The sequence below is a fragment of the Thamnophis sirtalis genome, unplaced genomic scaffold (genome assembly GCF_051295495.1).
Source record: "Thamnophis sirtalis isolate CommonGarterSnake01/CBP01778 unplaced genomic scaffold, rThaSir2_p1.2 scaffold_1, whole genome shotgun sequence".
In the NCBI taxonomy this organism is placed as follows: Eukaryota; Metazoa; Chordata; class Lepidosauria; order Squamata; family Natricidae; genus Thamnophis; species Thamnophis sirtalis.
In genome coordinates, this window is record NW_028261381.1 from 96051720 (window position 1) to 96076584 (window position 24865).

The window sequence follows — 24865 nt, forward strand, 5'->3', positions numbered from 1 at the left end:
AGTTATCAAAAGCTTTTGATAACCACCACATGTTTTAAAAGGCTCAAGTCTCATGAAACAACCACATTATGTACTATATGTTCTTAAAACCCCCCAAAAAGGGAGAGGGAGTAAAATCCTGCCAGATTTCAAGTGAGAACACTAAAAGCTTATAAAATCTGATGAGTTCTTGGCATGAGGGATCATTGGCATTACTCTAAAAGATTACCAGGAGGGAAAACACTTCTCCTAGTACCAATCTCTAGAAGTGATATAACTTGTTAAACAAGGAAAATATACATATCCGTCAATAAAAAAAACCCCAACCAGCCTATGATAAGATCTTCATAGGCTGTTTTCTCCTCCATCATCTTGCATTGCAAGAAAAGGGACGCACTGCAGTCTCTTCAAGAATTTCACATTAAGGACTTCAGAACATGCTGGAAAAGGTTGGCACGTCCTTGCGATTTGCACTTTGCTTTGTAGCATTGCCAGATTCATTTGAGCTGATGCTCTGTTGGGAAGAGTCCAAACTTTGTTTTGAGCTGCTGAGAAGTCAGTTGTTCTCTTCCAGCCTCCTTCAGCTGAGAGAATCTACTGCTGAACTGTGCCTTGGCTTTAGGAAGGATGAGGATTTTTCATGCCATCACATATCTAAAATCTGTCCTTTTGTAAATAGAATTCCTTAAAAAAATACAAAAGGTTTGGAAAAATTTGACAAGGGTCGGCATTTGTGTGAGGAGGAGATAGGAAAGTATTTGGCTTAGAAATTTTTCTTTGTTTATCAAGTTTTAGGCCTGGATTCTCCCTGCAAATTCTTGATGAGTATTTGCATTGTATTTAACATGTGTTAAATACATTGGAAGGAGGGCGGGTTACACTTTTTTATAATGTTGTTTGGGTGACCAAGATTAGGATAAGTAAGGCGATTATCAGTGGTGGGATTCAATTTTTTTTACTACCTGTACTATGGGCCTGACTTGGTGGGCGTGGCATAGTTTGGTGGGCATGGCAAGGGAAGGAAATCTCCATTCACCACCACCACCACTCCAGAGGAAGATTACTGAAAAATTCCCATTCCCTCCTGATCAGCTGGGACTCAGGAGGCAGAGAATAGAGGGGGGGGGCAGTCAGGTGATATTTACTGGTTCTCAGAACTACTCAAAATTTCCGCTACCAGTTCTCCAGAACTTGTCAGAACCTACTGAATACCACCTTTGGTGATTATGTTGTGGAAGAGGACAGCAACTGCTGCATGGAAGCTGTGGGTGTTTGCTTTATCACCTAAGGAAAGTTTTATTTTCTTATTGTTTGGTTTTCTGTCGTAACACATAACACATAACATGCTTTTCACCAATTTAGCCTTGAAGTTTAGTTCTATAATTTCAGAGGGCTACAAAGAAAAGAAGTTAACAACCAAATATGGTTCCTGGACCATGGGTTCTGCAATTTGGTTTTAAATTACTTCTCTGCATTGAAAAGGTGCACCAAAGCAGTGGTTTAAATAAACAAATAAATAATGTGAACACTGATTCTCACTTATATCCTTTATTGTATATATAACTAGGCAACAAAATCTTTTAATTCTCAGTGAGTTGCATCTCAAATTATGTCTTGTTTATGGAGAGGTATTACGTGTCCCTTAAGCATACTTACACAGCAGTTTGCCACGTAAATATCCACATAGTCTTTAAAACCAGCCCAACTTGTTTCCTGTTCATTACTGCTACCCTGGAAGTAGAACGATCTTTTATACCCTTTTCAATCATAAGTTTAACTTTATTTTCCCTTGTGATATGCTGTTATTTTTTTGTCAGAATGAATACAGGTAGTCCTCGATTTATGACCACAATTGAGCCCAAAATTTCTGTTGCTAAGTCAGACATTTGTTAAGTGCATTTTGCTCCATTTTGCAACCTTTCATACCACAATTGTTAAGGGAATTATTACTTCGGTTGTTAAATTGGTAACATGGTTGTTAACTGAATCTGATTTCCCCGTTGACTTTGCTTGTCAGAAGGTTACAAAAGTTGATTACATGATTCCAGGATATGGCAACCATCATAACTATGAGCCGGTTACCAAGCAGCCAAATTTTGATCACGTGACCATGCGGATGCTGCAACAGTCAGAAGTGTGAAAAACAGTCATAAGTCACTTTTTCAATGTAGTTGTAACGTTGAACGGTAATTAAATAAACTGTTGTAAGTTGAGGGGTCTACCTGTATTTACTCAAAATTATATAATTATTTCAACTTTGGCATCACTGGGATCTGGAAAATTCTTTTTTTCTTTGAGGGAGACAATTTTTAATATAACAACATTGATTTTGGTGGGGGGAGAGGGAGAGAGGGGGGAGAGAGAATTCTTAATTTCTTTTTTTCATGCTGTTTCCCCCCCCACCCGTTGTACATCCTCTACTAAACATCTTCTCTTCCCACCCTCTGAGGATAAAACTTATGAGGAGGGAGATTTTCAATAGAAAAGAAACACAATAGGAAACAGTTTTATTTTCTCCAGTGCCTATTCCAACTGTATTTTGGATTGCAACCTCAATTTAACCTAACCTTCCCCCTCATGTCCCCTCCTGCAAATGATTATAGGAATTCTTATATTAGTATATGAAGAGCCTGTGAGGTATTGTATAGGCCTGATAACTTCCCAGCATTTCTCCAACCCTGTGTGCATAAAATCTCACAATTCCTGGTATTTCTTTTAGTAGGTGCAAATCATGTTTGGAGGTTGGACTCAGACTCCATTTGGTCACAGGTTTGAAATGGACCTTAGTAGAATAGGTTTTTACAATGATTTCCATTGATTTGTTCTGTTCTAGTTTGGTATTCTGTGTCTTAGTTAAGAACATAATATATGCAGTGCTAGTGTATCAGAACCATAACTCATCTACTCATGGTCTCACAACAGCCATTCAACTGCACAAGGAAGCCCACAGTCTCCCTACAGATGGCCTTCCAGTTTGGCCTAGTGGTTAAGGCACCAGGCTAGATGCTGGGAGTCTATGAGTTCTAGGGCCACCTTAGGCTCTAGAAAACTGGTAGATGATTTTGAGCCAGTCACTCTACCTAAACCTAACCCTCCTCACAGGTTTATGGTTGTGGGGAAAATAGGAGGGAGGAGCATTAGTTAAATTTGAAGTAAATGTTAATACACATTGATTCCTATGACTTCTGTGAATTGGTCCTAATTTCCTTGTTTGATATACTGGCTTCACTCACAAGCAACTTCAGATAAGGTTAGACAAATTAGTGACGCTACTTCAAAGGAAAATGTTCTAAATGAAAGCAATTGCTATAAAATAAATGTTGTGCAGATTTTTAAGAGAAGCCAATGAGTGATGATTCACCTGGATCTCACCTAATGCAAACACATCGTGCTGTGGTTTGCTTAATCATAACTTAGTGTATATGGCTAGCATCACACCACATTCTAAGCTATAATGTGTTTTGAAAGACAGAAACAGTCTTGGAGATCTGAACACATATTGATTCCTATGACTTCTGTGAATTGGTCCTAATTTCCTTGTTTGATATACTGGCTTCACTCACAAGCAACTTCACATAGGTTTAGACAAACTCTTGCCTAAATCCTGGAGAGCTGTTCCACAGTTCACAGCACTGGCCAAGCAAAGGGTCAATGGCATCACTTCCTAAAGTGGGGTTTCCTAACCCCTTTTGAAAAGGCCTAATGCACAATTGGTACAATGTGTTAATATTATTGATACTTCCAGAAACTTCACCTCCACCTTCAATTTTCTACTTTATGTTTTTGCCTGCATTCTAAATTCCTCCTTTGATGTCCTTTCTGTCAAATTTCTGAATAATTATTGCCTTGTTATTGTTGGAAGTTTAACTTAGTTGCACCTCTCTCCCAAGGACTTTACAACTAAAATCAACACTTGTTAAGTGTGATTTTTGTAAGTCACACTAAAAACTTAATAATGAATTTCCAAGCAATCTATTTTCTCAATGGACACTTCCTAGCACCCAAATTACATCATGATAGCCTATGTAACTTGAAGAGGGAAATTACTTGAAGCAAGTATAAATTTTTAGGAAACAATTTATTTCACAAAGTATTGCTGTTGTAATTTTTTTCCTTCATGATAACCTCTTCTAATATAGTTATTAAATAACTATAGGTATTCCTAGAAATTCCATTAAATGATTGGGTGGCAGAAGAACAATGTTTAGGAGATCACCAGACACTGCAGTCCCCAGTAGCGCTATTGGATATATAATGTTCTTCTGGCTCTAATTTGCTATCATTAACAGTTATAACCAAGCCTTTAAAAGACTAATCTGATATAGTGAATGGAGTCTTGGTAGATTTCTGCAGATGTGTTTGAACGATATTAGCAATATTTCCTAAGCAAATCAAGCCAATCATAATTTTTCTTAACAAATAGCATATTTTGGAAAATAGGTTATTTACACTATGACTTCTGTGCTGCTTTAATCAGATTTAAGTTCTATCACTACATTGTAGAATAAACCAGTACAAACTTACAAGAAGTTGAAAATACAAACATTCCATTATAAAATATCATAATTCTCTTATTTCAACATACATTCTCCAGGAGAATAGTTCTATAGTTCTTAATCCCCAAAGAGTTTTTAGAACAAGATTCTGAAATATCAAAAGGAGGGAACTAGTCCTATCCAGGAGTGGGCTTCAAAATTTTAGCAACAGGTTTTCTGTCTGGTTGCTGGGTGGGCATGGCCATAGTGGATGTGGCCTAATCAGCCTCCTGCACCACAGCTGGGGGGAGGGCATTTTTCCCCTCCCTGGACTCTGGAGGATTTCTGGGAGAGCTAAAACATCCTCCCCATGCTCCCCATGCTCCAGAGGCCCTCTGGAGACCCTTCCCAAACTTCTGGTAGGCCCGTTTTTCACCCTCCATGTGCATTCTGCACTTACCTGCATCCAAAATGGGCCACATGGGGGACTCTTGGAAGGAGAGGGGAGGGGCCAGCCAGGAGTGGGATTTGGGGGTTCCCTGAATTGCACAGAATCTTAGCTAGAGGTTCTCCCGAACTCCTCCAAACACCCAGCAGCTCACCCCTGATCCTATCTCCAGGGACAAACTGTTCCACAAGTAGATAACCAGTTCCGCCACACCACCCTCTTTAACCTTGCGGCAATCATGTATTTCAATGTGTAAGGTATCTATGTAAAATCAGTGCTGAAATGAGATGGAAGCCAAACATTTTCTTATCCAATGTAGGGCTTGTGTTGCAGAAGGAAAAAATGGCCATCAAAATATGAGGGACAAAACTGTGGCTTCCTATTAAGACTACCAAGGATAATTACAACTTTGACCAAATTGCATCCATACTGCTAGTTAGGACAAGTAGTGATGAGGGACAGCGGCAATAGTATTCAAGCAGGATGTAATGTTGTGTATATAAATTAGTGACACTACTTCAAAGGAAAATGTTCTAAATGAAAGCAATTGCTATAAAATAAATGTTGTGCAGATTTTTAAGAGAAGCTAATGAGTGATGATTCAACTGGATCTCACCTAATGCAAACACACCGTCCTGTAGTTTGCTTAATCATAACTTAGTGTATATGGCTAGCATCACACCACATTCTAAGCTATAATGTGTTTTGAAAGGCAGAAACAGTTTTGGAGATTTAAAATGCAGTTCTTATAGATCTTTCTGGAGACTAATGAATTTCTGCCTGCTAAGGGCCATTAAGCTGTTTATACTTCCTCTCTGTTTATTGTCTTTTCAGATGCCATTATAATACCTCTCCCTATTGCTGCATTCATCCACAAGCAATTGTGGCAGGAAGGGGAATCCAAATATAAGGAATTGGAGCCACAACATGCTTGGTTTATTATGGGCACATTTTTCCATTTTTTGTATTCCATTTCCACTGCAATTTTTGTTTCCCATCAACATAGAGAATTCACTGATGGAAGGATCAGGACAGAGCACAGTTTTTTTTAATTTATTCATTCATCAAACAAAAATTACAAATTCAAACAAAGAAAATAAGAAAATCAAAATGTGACAGGGGTGATAGGCATGCCAGTGCACTTATGCATGCCCCCTTAGGGACCTCTGAAATATGGAGTGAGGTCCATAGAAGTTAAGTTAGAATTAAACCTGTGAAAGTTAATGACTGAGACAATTGAATCAGGTAATAAATTCCAGAATTTGACAACTCTGTTACAAAAATCAATTTTTTTACAATTGAGTTTAGAGCGGTTTGCATTAAGCTCAAAGCGGTTGTTCGCACACATTACATTATGATTAAAATTTAAAAAGTCATTTACAGGTAAAGTGTTACTATGTACAATTTTGTATGCAATATTTAAGTCTGACCGCAAGTGTTGCAGTTCTAAAATATCCAAACCAGGAACTCCAACCCGAGTAATATAAGGTATTATATTATGTACAGAAGAATACAAGACTTTTCTTGTAATGTACTTCTGAACTCGCTCAATTTTATTAAAGAGCCATGGTGACCCAAGGGCTAGAATGCCATACTGCAGGCTAACTCAGTACTCACTCCAGGAGTTCAATCCAGAGGTGGTATTCAGCAGGTTCTGATCAATTCTGGAGAACCAGTAGCAGAAATGTTGAATAGTTTGGAGAACTAGTGAATACCACCTCTAACAGGCCCCGCCAACATCTATTCTCTGCCTCCTGAGTCCCAGCTGATTGAGAGGAAATGGAGATTTTGCAGTATCCTTCCCTTGGAGTGGGGTGGGAATGGAGATTTTACAGTATCCTTTCCCTGCCACGCCCACCAAGCCATGCCCACAGAACCGATACTGGGGGAAAAAATTGAATCCCACCACTGACTTTAATCCTCACCAAAGGAACTCAAAGTTGACTCAGACTTTCATCCTTCCAAGGTTGGTAAAATGAGGACTCAGATTGTTGGGGGCAATATGCTGACTCTGTAAAGTTAGGGAGGCCTGAAAAGCACTGTGAACAGGGCTGATGAGCATAGGTTGGTATGGGTTGTATTATTCTGTGAAAAAAATCCTATCTAACAGGACTCAAGAAGTATATCTTCTCTGTTATAGAACCTTCCCCTTGGAACAGCTGATCTCTATCAGATTCTACTGCCCTTCTGTAAGGCCTTGAAAACAATAATAATTGTTTTGGGACAGGATAGTTGATGAATACTTCCTAAAATATTTGGGAATGTTAATATCATCATGGTTGGCATCAATTGTATTATAGTTTGTGGGTTTTGTGGGTTTTATTGCCTCTCTTATCTTGTGTTTTATGTCAGCCAACCAGGACTACTATTCACAAGTTGATAAACTACTGTGGAAGGAAAGGAAGGAAGGAAGGAAGGAAGGGAGGGAGGGAGGGAGGGAGGGAGGGAGGAAGGAAGGAAGGAAGGAAGGAAGGAAGGAAGGAAGGAAGGAAGGAAGGAAGGAAGGATGGATGGATGGATCTGGGGCAGGCTGGTGTTGTCGTTTGATGGTGTTAAAGGTTTTGTCACAGGATGCAATCTGTTCCAAGTAAAGGTGCCTTTGAAATTGACTCGCCATTATTATTATTTGATTTAGTATTGTTATTATCATTAAGGCATGACTGGGCTTGGTCACAGCTTAAACAGGATGAAATTCTGCACCAGCTTCCACATAATTTTTCTTTGTGTTGTGAAGAACTTAATCAACTGCCGCCCCCATTATCACGTGGAGCAAGTAGTGACTTGTTTACTTTAACACCAGTTATTCATGTGTGTAATATGATTTTATTTATTTAATACAAAGATTTTATAGTTTTCTAAATGTCACTGTTTTCTCACACATTGGATGAGTAGGCGCCTTTTTACTGAACTAACAGCTTGATGAAGGTGCACCTTTATTAGGTTGTAGCAGATGCATCTGCAATACAGGTAGGAAAACTGAGCTGAATAATACAGAAGTAGGACAAACCAGTCTAGGAAGGACAGGAGGAGAAAAAAATGAAAAGCAATTAACTTCTGCTGGAGCAGAAGTTCAGCCAGTGGTGAACTGATTGTATAAGGTAAAGGTAAAGGTTCCCCTCACACATATGTGCTAGTCATTTCTGACATTAGGGGGAGGTGCTCATCTCCATTTCAAAGCTGAAGAGCCAGCGCTGTCCGAAGACGTCTCCGTGGTCATGTGGCCGGCATGATTAAATGTATAAGGTGCACAGAATGCTGTTACCTTCCCACCAAGGTGGTCTCTATTTTTGTACTTGCATTTTTATATGCTTTCGAATTGCTAGGCTGGCAGAAGTTGGGACAAGTAATGGGAGCTCACTCTGTTGCATGGCACTAGAGATTTGAGTCATCAAACTGCCAATCTTTCTGATCAACAAGCTCAGTGTCTTAGCCACTGAACCACCCCGTCCCTACTGATTGTATAACATCCCCTAAAAGGATCTTTGTACAGGTAATCCTCAACTTACAATCATGTGTTTGGAAATTCTTCAAAGTTACAATAGCACTAAAAAAAGTTCCTTACAACCAATTCTTACACTTACGATCACCACAATATCTCCACAGTCATTTGATCAAAATTCAGGCACTCAGCAACTATACAATGATTGTAGCTGGCTGGCTTCATCTGGCCATTATTTGTGACTTTCCCAGCCAAGTCAATGGGGGAAGCCAGATTCTCTTAATAATTGCATGGTCCAACAAGTACAGTGATTCACCTAGCAGTGGCAAAAAAAAAGTTGTAAAATCAGGCATGACTGACTTACAACTTCTTTACTTAACAATGGGAATTCTGATCTCACTTGTGGACATAAGTTGAGAATCACCTGTAGTAGATAGGGGGCTCTCCAGAGTTGATGAAAATAAATGCTATGGTACTTATAATCACCTTGGCAAGAACCTCCATAACCCAAAAAATAACCAAAGAAAGCTGAGGGACAAATGAAAATGTATTATCTACAGTATAATAATGAATTCAGAACACTGAGTGAAGGCAGGGTTGGAGCAGAGATGGTTCCTCGAAAACAAGAGGGATACATCTATATGGTGTTGAAGGAAAAATTTCTCCTCCCAAATAACAGCTCAGGAGGATAAAGCATGAACAGTGTCTCTGGAATGTATAATCAGAATTGGAAAAGCAAACATGGAATGGAAAAACAATGGGACGTTCTTACTTTGGAATGGCTGATTTGCTTCATGGCCTGGTTTCTACTCAGCTTCAAAACCTGAGCCTGGATTCTAAATGTGAAGAAGGAAGAAAGTTGCCATTTATAACAGGGACAGAACACAAAGATTCATTTCATGCTTTGGATTTTAGAATTATTATTCAACATTAATAATGTTGAAGGACAATAGTTCAGAGCTGATGAAACACTTGTTTTCTTTGCTGTGGAAAATTCCATGTTCATTTGTTGGCAGTTCCAGGGAAAAGGAAGAGAAACCTCAGGCAAGGTCAAAGTGCTTGGTTTGAAGGCCAAGCTATGAATTCTGTGGCATGTAGGAAGGAATTCCAATTCTGGTCATGTCCACAGCACATGGGAGAAAAGATCAATATTTCCCTTCATATAAAAATCTTTATTATACTATCCTCATTCGGGTGGCTATGCGATTAGAAAAAGTTTCTAGTGATACCAATGGGAATATATTGCTAAGTACTACAAATGTTAGAAGGAGGGGGGAATTGCCTGGTTCATGCCTGGGAACAAAGGAAAAATTCTTCTCTCTGTTTGTGGCAGTCTCATCAGAGGTACCAGTAGTATATGCCAATTCCCCCAATTGCTATCATCACCCCACACCATATTTGCAATTAATGAAAAACAATTTTTAAAACATAACTGCTTTTGAACTGATATTGTTGTTTAGTTTGGAAATAAGGTGGGATTCTACCGGTTCGGCCCAGTTCAGGTGTACTGGTAGCTCCAAAGGTCAGATGAGAGAGAACTGATTCACCACCACCACCTATCCTATACTCACCTATATTTCCTTGTTTTTTAGCCCAGCTGATAGGCATGGCAGAGTGGATTGCTGCGCCTCAGCTGTTTTCCTGTGAAGTGTGCAAGCAGCCACAGCACACGCCCAGCGAACCGGTTGCTAAACTGGTAGGATCGCACCCCTGCAAAAGATCCATTGTTTAGATCAACCAATAGATCAATTACCTTTACAGTTTGTTGACTCACAATGATTTCTTAATTAGATCCATATTTTTAAGCATGCAGCCATATTTCAGATCATATTAGGATGTTCAACCTATAGCAGCTAAAGTAACTAATGATCTACCCATTAAAAATAAAGTTTCACTAATACAGAGTTTGACTCCTGCTGATTACATGGATATATCCATGTCGTTTTCTTGGCAAAAACATGGAATTTATTTGCTGTTGTTAACTTACTGACTTTTCTCCCACTTTCCTAAACTAAACCCATGGGATCTCTCACCAGCATCCTAGTAGGTTTGCTTGGAGAACAAACCACTGCCAAAATCTAAAACCCGAGCTATAAGTATTTTCTATTATTTCCTATTAAGGTTTATTTCATTTTGTCTTGTCATCTTGTATTAATCCAGCTCATTCAATAATAGCTCAGGAAACCAGGGAGCAACATAATGTGTGAACACAGTGTCTGCAGGATGTTTGTTTCTGTGTCAAACTAGCTGCTCTGATCAAAACAATATTCTGCCATTATGCCACATTAGTACAGGTGTCATGATATTACACAGACCTCCCAAAGTGATGGAGCCTGTGACACAATACTATATTTGCCATTTTAATTAAAGTACTGGCGCATTGGTTCCCATTATATGAATCTAATTTCCTATGAAAATACTGGTTTCTTTAATTTTTTTTAACAACATTGGGAGACATATTTCCAGCCGCAAAGTCTATGCTTTCACATCTTTTCCTCTAATAAAAGAAAACTCAAAAACATTATACTTGGGGTATAATTAACCTCTGATATATTGACCATGCAAGAAGGTAATTAGTTGTATTTTTCTTTTCAGTTTTTTAGTTCACAGCTTGATGTTGAGGTTTTATAATATAGGGTCTAACACATTTAACCTAACCAGGGTTATTTCAATTCGCTCCACTACAGAAACAGTTTTATTCCCCACCTTTGCTACATATCACCAGCTATTTTTACCATCAAGTATTTTGTAAGTGGCGAACTGGGTATTCCACTTCATAATTTGTGAAATGACTCTCAAAGACATTTGCAATTAAAAAAGTGTAAAGAATTATTTATCACATCAAATTAGTGTCAAAGAGAGACTCAAAGTAAGTTTAGATATTCCATATACGAAACAAAAAAAACCTGTTAATGTTGAATTGTCTTAGGAGAAATGCATTACATTTCAACATCTTTTTGTTAAGCACGTGAAGTTTGGGTTACACTGTAAGAAACTCTGTGCCTCTTTTGAAGCAAAACAGAGGTTATGAACTTTATCTCTAAACTAATCCTTTCAATATTTAGTTCCAAAAACCAGTAGCATTACTTTGGTGTGAAAACTAGCGTGAAAACCTCTTCTAGTGCAATTAATAAATATTGTGCAGCTGTAACAGAAGAATGGCTGGTGATTCTGTGCTATTTGTTCATAGTAGGACTTTTTGACCAAATAAGGCAATACAGCTTTCCCTTCTGCTTATAATACAGACATGAAATATGATGTTTCAAATGGTTACAAGAAAACACATTTCATTGTTTCTTGTCCATTTCCAAAGTTCTTCCTCTGAGAAGCTGGCTATGATTCTTGGATAGATTTATAGAGATTCTCCCTTGTCTCTATTAAATAATACTTTAATGGAGATCCAAGAGAAAGAATGAAAAATCAACTCAACAATAATTTGTAGTCAGTGATAAAACATGGAATTTATTAAAAGCCCCCAAAATAGCTACTTTGGGGGGAAAAGATAATGATGTCAGTCATGTTTTAGTAGTTATCATTTTGAGGCCCAAATGGAAGAGAACATTTCATGTGGGGTGTAGCAAAGAAATAACCTCTTACCTAACACATGCAAAGCCTGACTAGAAATGGGTTCTAATAACAATTGGGATTAAAACTAGAAATAGGACTTTTTGTTCCTGGGTGGAAACAAAAGGGAGTATTAAGACTTTGCCTAGAGTTTGTTGCACTCCTTATGGGGCAATATGAAGATTCAGACATGCACTGGCTGATTCATAAATCACTGTTCCCACAACTGATTCTTTTCCTCTTAATTAAATTCTCATCTTCAACAGATTTTCTTTGCAGAAATGCTTGTGGAGAAGAATCAGTATACTCAGGGGTGGGTTGCTGCCAATTTTACTACCGGTTCTACTACTGGTTCGCAAGGCATGCACGCTATTCAATGGAAATTGTTCTGTGCGCATGCGTAGAACAATTTACAGTGAACTGTGCACGTGCAGTCACTAAAATCCAACATGGCAGCAACATCAGCAATGGCAAGGGAACTGGTTCGGGGGCATGTCAGGCCTGGGTCACTGCCAGTTCTGTGACCCAGGCCTGAATTCAACTACCAGTTCGGCCAAACTGGCAGCAACCCACCTCTGAGTTTATTAACCTTTAGAGCTAGAAATCTCTATTTGGTTGATAAGGTAAATTAATAATATTTGCCAGTACATCCATCAAGATCATTGGGTATATTAAAAGAGTCTATTCCAGATTAAATAGATTCATTATTAATGACTCTTCTCCCCTAGTTGAGGAAATATATCCAGACTTGAAAAATTCTGTTTCTAGTTCGGATAACCGGTAAATACCACCTCTGACTGGCCCTGCCCCCATCGATTCTCTGCCTCCCAAGTCCAGCTCATCGGGAGGAAATGGGATTTTGTAGTAACCTTCCCCTGGAGTGGGTGAGAATGGAGACTTTACAGTATCCTTCCCTTACCATGCCCACCAAACCACGCTCATCAAACCAAGCCATGCCATGCCACACCCACCAAGCCATACCATAGTAAACAAAATTTGAATCCCACCACTGGTTTGGGGTTTCCAAGTAGGGTCCACCTTGGAGGGCTGACATTGATCTTGCAAGCCTGAATGTACTTTCCCAGTTTCTCCCTTCATGACAATTATGGGGAATCATGCCTAAGACATGTATTTTCAAAATACATGTCTGCCTTGGATTCAGATTTCTTTAATCAGACTTTTGTCCTTAGCTGCAGCTCTTCCTCCTGTCCCTCAGTGTTATTCCTTCTGCCCATTAAAATAGTCTAATGCAAAGCTGATTCTAGAACTAGAATGATTTGGATGAGGGAATAAATGGGGAACTCATCAAATTTGCAGATGAAACCAAGCTGGCAGGAATAGCCAACACTCCAGAAGACAGACTTAAGATACAGAAGGATCTTGGCAAACCTGAACATTGGGCACTATCTAATAAAATGAAATTCAATGGTGAAAAGAGTAACGCTCTACATTTAGGCAAGAAAAACGAAATGCACAGGTACGGTATAGGTGGTACCTTCCTCAAAAGTAGCAACTGTGAGAGGGATCTTGGAGTCCTAGTGGACAACCATTTAAATATGAGCCAGCCATGTGCAGCAGCTGCCAAAAAAGCCAACACAGTTCTAGGCCACATAAGCAGAGGGATAAAATCAAGATCACGTAAAGTGTTAATACCACTTTATAATGCCTTGGTAAGGCCACTCTTGGAATACTGCATTCAGTTTTGGTCGCCACAATGTAGAAAAGATGTGGAGCCTCTGGAAAGAGTGCAGAAAAGAGCAACAAAGATGATTAGGGAACTGAAGACTAAAACATATGAAGAACGGTTGCAGGAACTGGGTATGTCTAGTTTAATGAAAAGAAGGACTAGGAGAGACATGATAGCAGTGTTCCAATATCTCAGGGATTGCCACAAAGAAGAGGGAATCAAACTATTCTCCAGGGCACCTGAGTGTAGAACAAGAAGCAATGGGTGGAAACTAATCAAGGAAAGAAGCAACTTAGAACTGAGGAGAAATTTCCTGACAGTTAGAACAATTAATCAGTGGAACAGCTTGCCTCCAGAAGTTGTGAATGTCCCAACACTGTAAGACTTTAAGAAGATGTTGGATAGCCATTTGTCTGAAACGGTATAGGGTTTCTTGCCTAGACAGGGGGTTGGACTAGAAGACCTCCAAGGTCCCTTCCAACTCTGCTATTGTATTGTATTGTATTGTATTGTATTGTATTGTATTGTATTGTATTGTATTGTATTGTATTGTATTGTATTGTATTGTATTGTATTGTATTGTATTGTAACACAGAGCCTAACACAGAGAAGTAATAGCTGCCATTTTGTCTTTCCTTCTAATGCTCGTAAAGCGAGTGGTGCAGTTGTTAAGCAAACCCATTGTTTCTTATGGGGCAGTTTATATCGGAAACCAGAAATAAACACCAGTTTCTGACAAAAGCATAATAAATCGCAGTGATAGAACTGGGGGGCACTGCAAATGGCTGTACATGTGAGCTGGTTGCTGAGCGCCCAAAATGCAATCATGTGACCCTTGTGGAAGATCCAAACATTGGAACTTTGAAACCAAGACCCCATTTCAGGATTTGCCTTAATACCGAACTGTTATTAAGCAACCAGTCATAAGTTGAGGACTACCTGTAGGCATGTCAGCACTGTATATTAAGTTCTTCCTAATAGAATTTCTAAATCACCGGGAGTGGGGGTACTTCCTAAATATATCTAAATGGATGAAAGTGAGTACAGTAGACAAATTATTTATGTCTGGATATATAAAGACTCTGGTTGGAGCTTAACCAAAAAAAACGACTGTTATTGAAGGTAGAAAAAAAGTGGGGGTATGAGTGAGTGTCCCATGTTGTGAAGATAGTATGACCCAGATTTGCAACCATACAACCAACAAATATGCATTTGTTTTCTGTGTATGAACTAGCTCTCTGTAAAGAAAAGACTGATCCAATATTCTATCTGGTCAAGGTTTAGTGATGTTTTTAAAAGTAGACTGCATAAAAATTAGGCTGAATAATTTCCGCTACATACATCATGCATTTGTGTGTTTCCTTTTTTTCTTTTTCTTTTTTCCCTTTCCTTTGTTTTTTAGTTTTTTAGGCTTCTTCACTCTTTCCTATCTAGTAAAGCAATAAAAAGAGGACTTTGAGTGGGTACATAAGAAGGATTTAAACAATGTGGCGGATGGTGAAAGTGGACAGACATTTTTCTTCATCTGTCATAATATTAGAATTCAAAGACAGCTAGTGAAATCAGTTGGCAGCACATTTATGACAGAAGAAAACCCAGTTTGTCACATTACACATCCTTAACTTTTGGAATTCACTATCACTAGGTCTAATGATGGCCATTTACTTGGGCAGCTTTAACAAGACATTAAACAAATTCATAGTGATATATGCATAAAAGTCTGTGACCACAACTTGTTCCAACTTGATAAGTTGATAAATATTTTCTGGGATTCCTTCTTTCATTATCTGCTTGTGGACAACTTCTAGAAGTATCTGGTTAAACTAAACAGGTTGGTATCTTCAACTAAGGATGAATTGGAGTGAACTAAAGGCAACATAATGATGGTTAGGAGACAAAGGGAAACATAATGGGAGACAAAAGAGGAATGGAATGGAATAAGAATAGAGTAAAGTAGAGTAGAGTAGAGTAGAGTAGAAAGAGAATAGAATAGAATAGTTTTTACTAACTTAAGCACTGCAGTGATTCATTTAATAAATGTGGCAAGTCATTAATGGGGCAAAGCTCACTTAACAAATGTTTCATTTAGCAATATAAATTTGGAGCTCAATCATGGTCGTAAGTCAAGGAGTACCTGTATATGGCTTACAATGTGATATGCTCATTGGGGTTATTTTATGATTTAAGATTATCACAGTGGGTTTTAAACAGGAATGGAAAATGGTGAGCATTATAACAAACTAGAAAACTAAAGCAATCACAACAGAAATTTCAATGAAATATAAAAGAAGTTCTGAATTACAATTGGGCAATCACAGCGGCATGTCTCACGAGGAAAGAGACTTCGTTACAGTAGTTATGGAAGTGATGTCACATGTATTAACCAAATTATATTATTGCCATTTACATAATTACAGGACATCATCATGTTACTACCAGATGCCTTTGCAACTGTATCCTTATGGTTGAAATGATTTAGTGACAAACTCAAGGTGTAGCTTGTCTCAGCAGATGGATGTCTGAAAAAGCAAAAAACTTTCTTTATATAATATAATATAATATAATATAATATAATATAATATAATATAATAAAAGGTGGCGCAGTGGTTAAATGCAGCACTGCAGGCTACTGCTAGATCAGCAGGTCAGCGGTTCAAATCTCACCGGCTCAGGGTTGACTCAGCCTTCCATCCTTCCGAGGTGGGTAAAATGAGGACCCAGATTGTTGGGGGCAATATGCTGACTCTCTGTAAACCGCTTAGAGAGGCCTGAAAGGCCTATGAAGCGGTATATAAGTCTACTGCTATTGCTATTGCTATTAGGCCAGGACTCTGGACAGAAATCCTGCTCCCTCACTAATATAGCCATTGCAATATAGCAATAGCAATAGACTTACACACCACAGTGCTTTACAGCCCTCTCTAAACCATTTACAGAGTCAGCCTATTGCCCCCCAAAATCTGGGCCCTCATTTTACCTGCCTCGGAAGAATGGAAGGCTGAGTCAACCTTGAGTGGGTGAAGATTGAATCCCTGGCAATCAGCAGAATTAGCCTGCAATACTGCATTCTAACCACTACGCCACCATAGCTCTGAACTGATATATTTTGAAATAATAGACATTATATAATTATAATTTAAACCTGAGGTGAGCACATGTAAATGATGGTCCCCAGCATCCTGCAGATTGCATTGCCAAACTCTGTGGCATGCCACCTTCAAATGGTGATTTCCATTGCCACTGTAACAGAATTCATCCACTTTGCTACTTTTTCTCTTTCCTCCCAGATTAGTATCTTCTCCAGGGAGCTTAGCCTATGCATAATGCATCCAAAATAGGATCATTTGATACTGGTCATTTGTGTCTCAAGTGAGAACTCTGGATTGAGTTCCTCAGTGATCTGTTTGTTTGTTGTCTTGGTTCTCAGGACTTTTCTCCAACACCCAAGCTCAGAAATGTCAGAACTCTTCCTATCCAATTTCTTCAAAGTCTAACTTTCACTTCCATAGAAAGTCACATGTAATATCATTGCATGCATGAATCTGATCTTTGTAGGTATAGACACATCACAACATTGAATATTTTCCACCCTGGGTAAAAACAGAGGAGTGGTTTATTACTGCCTTGTCCAAATGGCAACCAGACCCTGTATCATGTTCTTTACTCGTTCCAAATTTCCAAAATCCCTCACCATTAGCCCTGTTGCATGAGGTTCAAATCTGGTGCAATCAAAAGATAGAATTAAGTGAATGCTTTGAGTGGCAGGCACAGACAACATAGAGTTAAAAAGTAATTTTTCCACGTAGCCTAGAGTTACCTTTTCGAACTGGCTAAAGCAATACATTCCTTGCCGCCTCTGACTTTAAAGAGGGTATTCTACAATGAGATGGTATAAAACAATGTGTACTCTACCACTGAACTGTAGTGTCTTTATATTTGCAAGGTTGAAATATTGCCTAGTTTGTAACCCAGAACAAAACTTAGGTTGAAGTAAAGTGAGCTTCCTTTACAAAAACTAGCATGTGTCACTTACCAATTATGATTTTAAGTGTCTCTAATGGTACAAAGGTGTGCTCTGTTCAGAATTTTGAGCCACACCTTTCCCTCATTTTTTAAATGTTCAACTTTTGGTATTTCATTTCTGCAATAATCCCATTTCAGAGAGGATTACTTGGAACACAACTATTTGATTTATGATTCTGGAGAATGTATTTTACTCAGTAATAGGTAAGTCAGCAAGACAAATAACCTATTTTTAATGCCTTCCGTGAATGATAGTTGTGGTTTTTTTAAAAAAAAAAATCTTGTTTTTGCTTCCTTCTCTCATCGAGTATTTTTCTTTACTATCACTATCCACTTACAGGACTGCCTATGTAAAATCACAATTTGTTTACTAGGGGAAATTTGTTTTATGGCAAGATTGTTTTTAAAGGCTAAAGTTTCATTTGTGCCAGTTTAAAGAGCTTGCCACAAAACACTTTAACATATGTGAGAACTAAATACTATGAAAACTGGAGAACCATATGTGTGGAGGGGAACTATTGCTTATGAAACTGTTCAGGCAGAATTTCAGGATGCCTTAATATATATAATATATTAACTCAAAGTGGTTTACAGAGTCAGCATATTGCCCCCAACAATCTGGGTCACAATGGGTCACGTGGGGGTGGGGAGATTTCAGTTATAAGCAGAAACGGGTCATTTTCATGAATAGAAAATATCATAGGAATGTTTTTATTGCTCTGGTTCTGTTGTTATAATTTTACTTTTTTCCTTGTGCGCTCTGCCCAGATATATATATATATATATATATATATATATATATATATATATATATATATATATATATATATATATATATATATATATATATATATATATATATATATATATATATATATATGTATATGTATATATACCACACACACACACATACATACATACATACATACATACATACATACATACATACATACATACATACCAGTGGTGGGTTTCAAAATGTTTTAGAACCTCTTCTGTAGGTGTGACCTGCTTTGTGGGAGTGGCTTGCTGGCAATGTGACCGAGTGGTAGTGGCTTGCTGGTCATGTGACTGGGTGGGCATGGCCAACTTGTAAAATGTGGTGAAACTCACTTAACAACCTCTTGCTTAGCAACCAAAATGTTGGCTCAGAAACTCTGGCATTTGAAGCACGCAAGTCTTAAAGTTATCAAGTTACAAGACCCTTGCACCCCTAACCTTTTAGAAAAAAAAACCCCAGGGGTGTTCAAACTTGACAGCTTTAAAACTTGTGGACTTCAACTCCCAGAATTCCTCCTCTTGCTCTTCATCTTGATGATGTGCAGACAGGCGGGGGGAGGGAGCTGGAACTGGTTCTAAACGGCACTGTAGATTTGTGGAACCTCTTCTATAGAAGAGATTAGAACTGGCAGGAACCCACCCGATACATACAGTACATACACATACATACATACATACATACATACATACATACACACATATATGTATGCATGTATACCTAATTCTTTAAAAGCCAGCATAATGTTTCCCCCATGTAAACTTAGCTCTATTAAGCACCAGTGTCTGTAATTGTAAGGGGCTATTTTAGGTTATTTTAGTAGAACTAACTAACACTATGTCAAAAATAGAAATCATTAAATAACAGGTAACCTTGTCTTTTAGAAATATGTATATTGCAGAATATATCAATACCTGTTTTATTTTACATATGTTGGCCATTTTCAAATTAAAGGGAGGCAGCTTTCTTATACAGACTTAGATCTATATGACTGAAACTAAAAGAAAATAAGGTCACATTAAAAAAAGGAAATAACATTTGTTCTGTTAAGATGAGAGAGGGTAGTCTCCCCCCCCCCACAACCTGTAGCAAGAAGCAACCTGTAGCTTCTCTTGTGGCGTTCTGTATCTTTCTTCAAGATGGTTCTGCTGGTTAAAACAGTGTGAGGATCACTTTTATTACATTTTTAAAAAGCTCTGTGCCATTGACATAATTCCCCTCCTGTCAAGGCTACAGATGGAACATTTTAAAATCACAAACCACTGGCAACTTAAATCACAAAGCATGTGTGCCATCAGCTTCTTTTTAAAATTCAAAACTAATAGGGGGTGTTTTCTTTTGAATAGGTAACTCTGTGAGGCAAGTAATGATCCCATATTGCAATAAGACAACCTTAATAGTACAAAATACTCTGATGTATAAAATAATCAGTTGCATTAGCTTTCTCCTCCCCTTCCACCATCCCAGTCATCAAGAATTAACCTTCATTTTTCCTTTGAAAGAGTTGAAATAAGGAACAAGCATTCTTCTGAGTGAATGACTTAGGATTTGCAATGGGTTCGATCTTTTCAGAATTAAAATAGATTGCCTGGCCACTTTTAAAAAGCTTCCTTTGATTTTTCACACAGTGTCAAAATTTAAAATATTGATTCTGTTAGGAACAGATGTCTCCTTTGATTTAGAGGCAAATCCATCTCTCTTTTAAGTTTAGAGTGTACTTAAAAATACAATCCTGTGCGTGCCTACACAAAATAAGTTGGAATAGTTTAAATACAAATAAGTGGATAAAATATTGCAGCCATGAGGAATAACCTGTGGCCCAGTAGGGAATAGAATCTGTGACAAAATGTTAACAATGTCAGATAAAAAGTTGCCAATGCCCGATAAATGCAAGGGGAACTGGAAGTAATTCAATACATTGCACATGAGAGCAAAATGTACAAGAAAGGTTCCCCTCGCATATATGTGCTAGTAGTTCCCAACTCTAGGGGGTGGTGCTCATCTTAGTTTCAAAGCCAAAGAGCCAGCACTGTTTAAAGACGTCTCTGTGGTCATGTGGCTGGCATGACTAAAAGCTGAAGGTGCATGGAACTCTGTTACCTTCCCACCAAAGGTGGTTCCTATTTTTCTACTTGCATTTTTACATGCTTTCGAACTGCCAGGTTTGAGAAGAAATGTACAAGTAGTTGTGTTTAAATTTTTTATGAATAGAATTAATTGTCTTAAGACGGAACAAAATCCGACTCTATTTCTTGGTGCAAAATCAATTCAAGGAAATGGACTCATAATAATGGACAGATGATGTAATCAAACATCATGCAACCTAAGTAAATAATTGTAGGACCCAGGCAAAAGAACAAAATAGGGCCATAGCAGAACTCCAGAACAATAAATTACAGGATGGCCCTCTGTGTTCATAATAGTACATATTTTTTTTTCCAAAGGGAATAAACATATTTTATTAGTAACACTGGAAATAATAAACAGATCCTGTGGTCATCGCCATGTGTAGTCTTGCATCCTTACACAGGATGAGGCAGAACGACTGGGATGGTTAGGAAATCATCAAAGTACCGCTGGGACATGTGTCACAAGCAGGACAGTGCCTGTTTCAGAGCTCCCTGCTTGGTGTTGGTGTGCATATGTGGGAGGTAGAAGTGCTGTTTTCAGTGCGCTGGTGTTTAAAGTGATAGGGTGAAATCTGCTGCAGGCACTGGATTACACTCCTCCCACAGTACCTGTAGGTCTCCCAGATCTGCACTAGGCTTATTTAACTAGATTTAGGGAAGGGAAAGGGGATCGTGGGAGAGCAAAATAGCACTCTTGTGGAAACACATGTCTGGCTGTGTGACACTGGAAGCAACCTAAAGCTCTGCAGGAAAGTTAGCCATTGTGGGAACAAGGAGGAGCCCATGTTTGTTTCTTTCTCAAATGATTTTGGAGTATTGGAGGTGCAGGAGTTACGACAATGAGATCATGGCAGGGCTAGGAAAAGTGGGCTCAATGCTTTTTGGGATTGGAAGCCTTGGTTTTTCTGAAGTTCTTGTTTGAATCTCTTTAGTTGAATAGGTATATTAATTCTATGGAAAATTTAATGCATATGTGTAATAGCTTCTTAACTCGGGCTGTTATTATATGCCAGCTTGCCTGACGTTACTTGGCCGATCACGGAAAGCTCCAAGACCTGTAGAAAGAAGGCAGGAGTCAAAGGCTGAAAAAAGTTGAGATGAGCAAAAACTGTGAGTTGTGTGTATGTGTTTAATCTGGATTCTCTTTTGTCCTGTCCTTCATCCATTCCATTCTTATTGTCCCCATTAGTGATATGCTCTCCACTCACATATTAATCTTTCCTTTACCTTTTTTCTGTTTTGTTCATTTCCAAGAAAATTGGAGAAAATAAGAGGTTTTTTTTGGTGGGGGGAGGAATTGTCTAATTGTGAAATGATCCAGATCGGTCAGCAGGACACCCTTATAACTATAACATTTAACTGTGAAAAAACCTGCAAATGTATGCACTGTGTTAATGTGCACTAAGCGAAGCAAGGGAGGCTTCTTACATTATATTTGAAATTGTAATTGCAACTTTCAGGGCACTTCCATTCTCCTCCTAAAGCAATTTCAAGATGAGCTTTGTTCATCTAAATTTTAGAGATCTCAAAATATTGAGAAGTTCCACTGTGCACTTGAGCCAATCAGCATTCATCTTCTTTTCAACAGACCAATAAGAGAGTGCAGGAAAAATCCTGTCAGCACCACCCCACTCTATCTGGTAGGTTACTATAGACCAGTGATGGCTAACCATTTTGTCCTCGCGTGCCAAAATTGTGTGCACATGCGCATGTCCACACCCGTAATGCAATGCGCCCCGTCCCCATGCACATGCACATAACCATCTGTGCTCCCCCCTGGGCATGCGTGTGATCCCCCTGCACCCTGTTTTGGGCCTAGCAGGCCTCCCTGCAGTTTCCTGGGACCAAAAATGGGCCATGGGGGCGCTGCACACACACCCATGTACCCCATTTTGGGCCTAGCAGGCCTCCCTGAAGCCTCCTGAAACCAAAAGTGGTGCGGGGGCGCCTCTCCCCCTTCTCCCCATGCATGCACATGTGATCCTCCCCGCCCCTGTGCATGCATGCATGTCTCCTGCATGCATGGCAGAGACCCAAAAATCAGCTGGCCAGCGGGAGGCTCTCAAGCATGCGCATGAAGCTGATCTGGGCAATGGCTCAAATGCCCGGAGAGAAGTCTCTGTGTGCCTTAAGTTCACCATCACGGCTATAGACCCCGGAGCAATATAAATCCTTTCTCTTCCATTCCACATAAAACAGAAATAAAATAAATAGCTAGGCTTTCTACCTTTGACATTTGTATCTTACATTATGCATAACTGGTTGCTTGTAAAAAAGGGGGGGAGGGGAAAAGCTGAGTTCTTGCTATGGAAAAAAAAACTATGCAGCTTGCAAATCTGCCTTTTTTTCTAAAATAATCTTGGAAGGTAGGGAAGTGGAATGTATTCATGTATTTCAATTGATATGGCCCTCATCTTAACATTATAATTCTTGGGTGGCAATCCCTGGTTGAAAAACATAAAATAAAAATGACACCCCCATGAAAACGTATCAGCATTTGTACAACCGTGGTTGCACCCTGTTTGGACAGCTGAAGGGAGGACAGAGAAATACATACAGGCACTAGAAATAGGACATACTGTGAAGCTAAGAGCTAGGAAGCTAGATGAGGCAACAGTTGCCCTCATTGGGGAAAGGAAAGAGTCCAAGTTCTACCAAACTGCTGTATTGCAAGTGAAAAGACCAGCTGTGCTCTGATTTCACATAAACCAGCAAGGAACCAGAAAAAAAATGGACTTGGCTCTCAACACAATTTATAAATAGAGCTCAGGGGATACTTAACTGATCACAGGTCTGTGACTAAAATGCTGTTTGATTATTTTCATCTATTTTCCATGTATTTTGGTGTGCTGAAAACAAATAAAATATTGAAAAAACTCCTAGACATCATGATTTGCCACAACATGCAAAATTGTCTTCAAATTTATAAAAAAATTAATTTTGGTATTTTTTTTATATTATGGGTTTTTAACCAAATTTAAAATCCAGATTACTATTAATTAATTCACATAAGTGCATTTAAGATATAAAATGCCAAAAAAAACCTTAAAGGGTTTGTCCAAGTTATGTAAAAAAAATATAGCACTGTAAATCTGATGGTCAGCAATATATACATAAGCTAAGCAAGTTTTAAGTCTGTGCTTCTAATGGTAGAAGGGGTTAATCTTTCCTGAAGAATCCAGTGGGAGGGAGACACAGGGCAGATAGCAGCATCTCCTGTCAGTGCAGGGAGCATGGCCAGCACTGTGATGTCTTGTCTACAGACACAGAGCTGCTCTCTCCTGCATGCCACACTTGTGCACGAATCATCATCAGGTTCTTGGTTCTAGGCTGTTCACACTTTTTCATCGCAATTCATGTTAGCTCATCATTCTTCAACCGTTATGTTATGGCTCCATGACAGTGTATTAATTCGCCAGACAGTTTCTGTTTCATCTGTGGTGAATATACAGTGTTGAAACAACAGCAGAATATTACAGACTTTGTGAAAAAAGTATACTTTGCATACTTTGGACTAAAAATTGGAGATCAAAATAAAGTTTGGGCGCCTCATAAAGTGTGCAAACAGTGTGTTGAGGACCCCCGAAACTGGTTCAAGGGTAAGAGAGCAAAAGAACCATAGTGATGACTGTTACTTTTGTTCATGTGATATGAAAGGGTTTAATTCCAAATGGAAGCATTCCATTTCATAACCCAATCTTCACTCAGCAATTCATCCTATCCCCCATGGCACAGATATACCAGTACCCAAGCCACCTGCTACCTTGGAAGAGATACCTAGCTCCGATGAAAGTGAAGTCATACCTGAACCAGATGGCGAATCAAGTTCTGACTTTGAAGATGATACAAGACCAAAATTGTTTTCTCAGGAGAAGATGAATGATTTGGTAAGAGACTTGAATCTTCCCAAAGATGCCACTAAGTTACTCGGATCAAGGCTGAAAAACAGGAATTTATTGTTGCCAGGAGTATAATCTTCATGGTTCAGACATCGTGAAAAGGAGTTCGTTGCTTACTTCGTCCAGGAAGACAAGTTGGTTTATTGCATCGATGTCAAAGGTCTGATGGGTCAATTTAAAATCCAATATGATTCAGAGCAATGGCGTCTTTTTATAGATTCTTCAAAAAGAAGTCTCAAAGCAGTTTTACTCCACAATGGTTTTTATGCTTCCATACCTGTAGGTCATTCTGTACACTTGAAGGAAACCTACGAGAACTTGGAATTGGTTCTTTGTAAACTTAAATATGAAGACCATGGTTGGCAAGTGTGTGGGGACTTGAAGGTTTTGTGCATGCTGCTCGGGCAACAAGCTGGGTATACCAAATACCCTTGTTTTCTGTGT

General features: G+C 38.8%; 1 protein-coding gene across 4 annotated transcripts in view; it reads left to right on the forward strand.

Moving 5' to 3' along the window:
- The first annotated feature begins 344 nt into the window (after nucleotides 1–344).
- The window catches only part of ANO1 (anoctamin 1), a 168081-nt gene continuing 143560 nt past the window's right edge, over nucleotides 345–24865 (forward strand). Inside the window, exons 1-2 of one of the 4 annotated variants that reach the window (XM_087719234.1) lie at nucleotides 345–428; nucleotides 21536–21632. In XM_087719234.1, coding sequence (XP_087575360.1) covers nucleotides 21620–21632 — 13 coding nt within the window. In that variant the 5' untranslated portion in view covers nucleotides 345–428; nucleotides 21536–21619. Of the gene's footprint in view, nucleotides 429–17559; nucleotides 17820–21535; nucleotides 21633–24865 lie in introns of those variants that run through there. The other 3 variants (XM_087719225.1, XM_087719257.1, XM_087719217.1) reach the window with 3 other exon arrangements.